The sequence below is a fragment of the Cherax quadricarinatus genome, chromosome 67, assembly GCF_038502225.1.
Source record: "Cherax quadricarinatus isolate ZL_2023a chromosome 67, ASM3850222v1, whole genome shotgun sequence".
Taxonomy (NCBI): domain Eukaryota; kingdom Metazoa; phylum Arthropoda; class Malacostraca; order Decapoda; family Parastacidae; genus Cherax; species Cherax quadricarinatus.
Window position 1 is genome coordinate 22,594,852 of NC_091358.1, and position 5,177 is coordinate 22,600,028.

Here is a 5,177-nt window from a genome sequence, read left to right on the forward strand (position 1 = left end):
TTCGTCGTTTCTACCTTGATTCTCGTGCTACAGCCAGGTGTGCAGGCCATCAGACTTCACCTGTGCTTTCAATATTGAGGTACAATAAATGGAAAAAACAATAGCTTCATGAGTCCTTTAATTTCTAAAATATATCTGTGTATACATTTCGAGGCTGTCGAATATACATATGCATACATTTTATATATATATATATATATATATATATATATATATATATATATATATATATATATATATATATATATATATATATATAACGATTCTTAAGAAAGCGGATTAGTGAGAAAAAATTTTGAAGGCGGAGCTCAGTTGAGCTTCTCCCAGCGGTGTGAGCTCCAGGTCTTTAATGATCACCAGCCTCCTCTGACGGAGCACGGACCTCAGATCTCCACCGAGATGCTCTAAATAAGCACCAACAACCTCCAGACACAGAACACGAGGCCGGTTGAGCACTTTGCTTCGTAAAATACCAGCAATATTGTAGCTGTGAATTGTACCAGCCAGGGTATTGTAGCTGTGAATTGTATCAGCCAGGGTATTGTAGCTGTGAATTGTACCAGCCAGGGTATTGTAGCTGTGAATTGTATCAGCCAGGTATTGTAGCTGTGAATTGTATCAGCCAGGGTATTGTACCTGTGAATTGTACCAGCCACGGAATTATAGCTATGAATTGTACCAGCCAGCTTAATATAGCTGTGAACTGTACCAGCCAGGGTATTGTAGCTGTGAATTGTACCAGCCACGTTGCTCTGAACTGCCTGGCAGCACATCGATGGAACACTCACTTGAACATTAAAACATTAACGAAGTTGTACACCAGATGGAACAATCTGTACAAATGTACACTCTTCAAAACACCTTACCATCACAACTACGACTAGATGAACATTATGAACAAACTCGTTGTACCAATGAACAGTGCAAAAATATTAATTTATACCTATGTACAAATTTCAAATATATGTATGCCTCTCTATCCCATAGGTTGAAGTTTCCTTCTATAGGCCTCTAGGCCTACGTAAACACACACACACACACATAAATACTGCAATATCTTCACATTAATAACTTACTAATAGCCAAATCTTTCGTAACCAGAGCCTAGGTAATTCTTCTAGTAGGCCGGTGCGACAGAAATGGGCGGGAGAAGTGCGGCGTGTAGGCGGAAGTGTGCGATTTTAGCTGCAACGATATGTGGGGCATCGTTAGGGTAGATGTATGGCCGGAAACGTGGGTCCACCTGGGCCAGGGGGTCCACCTGGGCCACTGGGTTCACCAGGTTGAGGGGAGAAGAGCCGCTGTTTTTGACCACCACTGGAGCACCTACTGTGATGGTGGGTTCCAGGAATAACAACTTAGATGGTGAAGCTTGGGCAGCTGGTGATTCAGCAGGGGCAGCTGGTTCTTCAGCAGGGGCAGCTGGTGATTCAGCAGGGGCAGCTGGTTCTTCAGCAGGGGCAGCTGGTGATTCAGCAGGGGCTGCTGGTTCTTCAGCAGGGGCAGCTGGTGATTCAGCAGGGGCTGCTGGTTCTTCAGCAGGGGCAGCTGGTGATTCAGCAGGGGCAGCTGGTTCTTCAGCAGGGACAGCTGGTTCTTCAGCAGGGGCAGCTGGTGATTCAGCAGGGGCAGCTGGTTCTTCAGCAGGGGCAGCTACTTCGGCAGCTGGTGAAGCTGATTTTTCAGCAGGAGCAGCTGGTTCTTCAGCAGGGGCAGCTACTTCGGCAGCTGGTACAGCTGGTTCTTCAGCAGGGGCAGCTGGTGGTTCCTCGGCAGGGGCAGCTGGTTCTTCAGCAGGGGCAGCTGGTAGTTCCTCGGCAGGGGCAGCTGGTTCTTCAGCAGGGGCAGCTACTTCGGCAGCTGGCGCAGCTTCAGCAGGGGCAGCTGGTTCTTCAGCAGGGGCAGCTACTTCGGCAGCTAGTGCAGCTTCAGCAGGGGCAGCTGGTGCTTCTTCAACAGGGGTAGCTGGTTCTTCAGCAGGGGCAGCTGATGGTTCCTCGGCAGGGGCAGCTGGTTCTTCAGCAGGGGCAGCTACTTCGGCAGCTGGTGCAACTGGTTCTTCAGCAGGGGCAGCTACTTCGGCAGCTGGTGCAGCTTCAGCAGGGGCAGCTGGTTCTTCAGCGGTGGCAGCTGGTGCCTCCTCAGCATGAGTAGCTGTTGCTTGTTCAGCAGGGGCAGATGGTTCTTCAGCAGTGCCAGCTGGTGCTTCATCAGCTGGAGCAGACTCTTGGACCACCTGCTGTACTGGTGATGCCTGAGCTTCAAGATAACCACCTGCAGGCTTCGTTGCTGGACCATCTGCCGGAATGGACTGTGACTGAGTCACCTCCACACCAGCTGTGTCCTCAGGCAACACCAACGGTGCTGCTTGAGCCGTCAACAACAAGGTCAGAAGAATCTGTAAATTAACGAAATTTAGCTAGAAAGTAGCGAAAGTAAACTAGAAAGTAGCGAAAGTTAACTAGAAAGTAGCGAAAGTTAACTAGAAAGTAGCGAAAATTAACTAGAAAGTAGCGAAAGTTAGCTAGAAAGTAGCGAAAGTTAACTAGAAAGTAGCGAAAGTTAACTAGAAAGTAGCAAAAGTTAACTAGAAAGTAGCGAAAATTAACTAGAAAGTAGCAAAAGTTAACTAGAAAGTAGCGAAAGTTAACTAGAAAGTAGCGAAAGTTAACTAGAAAGCAGCTAAAATTAATTAGAAAGTAGCGAAAGTTAACTAGAAAGTAGCGAAAGTTAACTAGAAAGTAGCAAAAGTTAACTAGAAAGTAGCGAAAATTAACTAGAAAGTAGCGAAAGTTAACTAGAAAGTAGCGAAAGTTAACTAGAAAGTAGCGAAAGTTAACTAGAAAGTAGCGAAAATTAACTAGAGAGTAGCGAAAGTTAACTAGAAAGTAGCGAAAGTTAACTAGAAAGTAGCGAAAGTTAACTAGAAAGTAGCGAAAGTTAACTAGAAAGTAGCGAAAGTTAACTAGAGAGCAGCGAAAGTTAACTAGAGAGCAGCGAAAGTTAACTAGAAAGTAGCGAAAGTTAACTAGAAAGCAGCTAAAATTAATTAGAAAGTAGCGAAAATTAACTAGAAAGTAGCGAAAGTTAACTAGAAAGTAGAGAAAGTTAACTAGAAAGTAGCGAAAGTTAACTAGAGAGTAGCGATAGTTAAATAGAAAGTAAAGAATTTAACTAGAAAGTAGAAAAGTTAATTAGAAAGTAGAAAAGTTAACTAAAAAGTAGAGGAAGTTAACATAAAATTAACGAACGTTGACTAGAAAGTAGCCAAAGTTAACTAGAAAGTAGCAAAACTGACTAGAAAGTAACGAAAGTCAAGTAGAAAGTAGCGAAGGTTAACTAGAAAATAGCGAAAGTTAACAAAAAATTAACTAACGTTGACTAGAAAGTAGCAAAAGCTAACTAGAAACTAGCAAAATTGACTAGAAAGTAGCTATTGTCAAGTAGAAATTAGCGAAAGTTAACTAGAGAGTAACAAAGGTTAACTATAAAATAGGAAAAGTTGACTACAAAGTAATTAAATTTATCTAGAAAGTAGCAAAAGTTAACTAGAAAGTAACGAAAAGTAAGTGGAAAGTAAATAAGTGATTAAGCCAGAAAGTAGGTCTACACACACACACACACACACACACACACACACACACACACACACACACACACACACACACACACACACACACACACACACACACACACACACACATATATATATATATATATATATATATATATATATATATATATATATTATAGGTAGTAGGTTGGTAGACAGCAACCACCCAGGGAGGTACTACCGTCCTGTGGTAGTAGGTTGGTAGACAACAACCACCCAGGGAGGTACTACCGTCCTGTGGTAGTAGGTTGGTAGACAACAACCACCCAGGGAGGTACTACCGTCCTGTGGTAGTAGGTTGGTAGACAACAACCACCCAGGGAGGTACTACCGTCCTGTGGTAGTAGGTTGGTATACAACAACCACCCAGGGAGGTACTACCGTCCTGTGGTAGTAGGTTGGTAGACAACAACCACCCAGGGAGGTACTACCGTCCTGTGGTAGTAGGTTGGTAGACAACAACCACCCAGGGAGGTACTACCGTCCTGTGGTAGTAGGTTGGTAGACAACAACCACCCAGGGAGGTACTACCGTCCTGTGGTAGTAGGTTGGTAGACAACAACCACCCAGGGAGGTACTACCGTCCTGTGGTAGTAGGTTGGTAGACAGCAACCACCCAGGGAGGTACTACCGTCCTGTGGTAGTAGGTTGGTAGACAACCACCCAGGGAGGTACTACCGTCCTGTGGTAGTAGGTTGGTAGACAACAACCACCCAGGGAGGTACTACCGTCCTGTGGTAGTAGGTTGGTAGACAGCAACCACCCAGGGAGGTACTACCGTCCTGTGGTAGTAGGTTGGTAGACAACAAACACCAAGGGAGGTACTACCATCCTGTGGTAGTAGGTTGGTAGACAGCAACCACCCAGGGAGGTACTACCGTCCTGTGGTAGTATGTTGGTAGACAGCAACCACCCAGGGAGGTACTACCGTCCTGTGGTAGTAGGTTGGTAGACAACAACCACCCAGGGAGGTACTACCGTCCTGTGGTAGTAGGTTGGTAGACAACAACCACCCAGGGAGGTACTACCGTCCTGTGGTAGTAGGTTGGTAGACAACAACCACCCAGGGAGGTACTACTGTCCTGTGGTATTAGGTTGGTAGACAACCACCCAGGGAGGTACTACCATCCTGCCAAATAAGTGTGAAATTGAAGCCTGTAATTGTTTTACATGATGGTAGGATTGCTGGTGTCTTTTGTCTGTCTGATAAATATGCAAGATTACAGGTATGTTTTGCTACTTCTACTTACACTTAGGTCACACTACACATACATGTACACATTTATTTATACACACTCATCTGAGTTTTCTTTGATTTTATCTTAATAGTTCTTGGTCTTATTACTTTTCCTTTTATATCCATGGTGAAGTGGAATAAGAATCTTTCCTCCGCAAGCCATGCGTGTTTTTAAAAGTCAACTAAAATGCCGGGAACAATGGGCTAGTAACCCCTTTTCCTGTAAAGATTACTAAAAAGAATAATAAGAAGAAAATTGTCAAAGTGGGAAGTCTGAATGTGCGTGGATGTTGTGCAGATGATAATAAAGAGATGATTGTGGATGTT

General features: G+C 44.3%; 1 protein-coding gene across 1 annotated transcript; it reads right to left on the reverse strand.

Moving 5' to 3' along the window:
* Positions 1–240: 240 nt before the first annotated feature.
* Positions 241–2,399, reverse strand: LOC128699689 (fibrous sheath CABYR-binding protein; the record flags this gene model as incomplete). Its single annotated transcript, XM_070099448.1, is given in 1 exon segment — positions 241–2,399. A coding segment is annotated over 1 exon segment (1,282 nt), but the record flags the coding sequence as incomplete, so codon positions are not given.
* Positions 2,400–5,177: the final 2,778 nt, after the last annotated feature.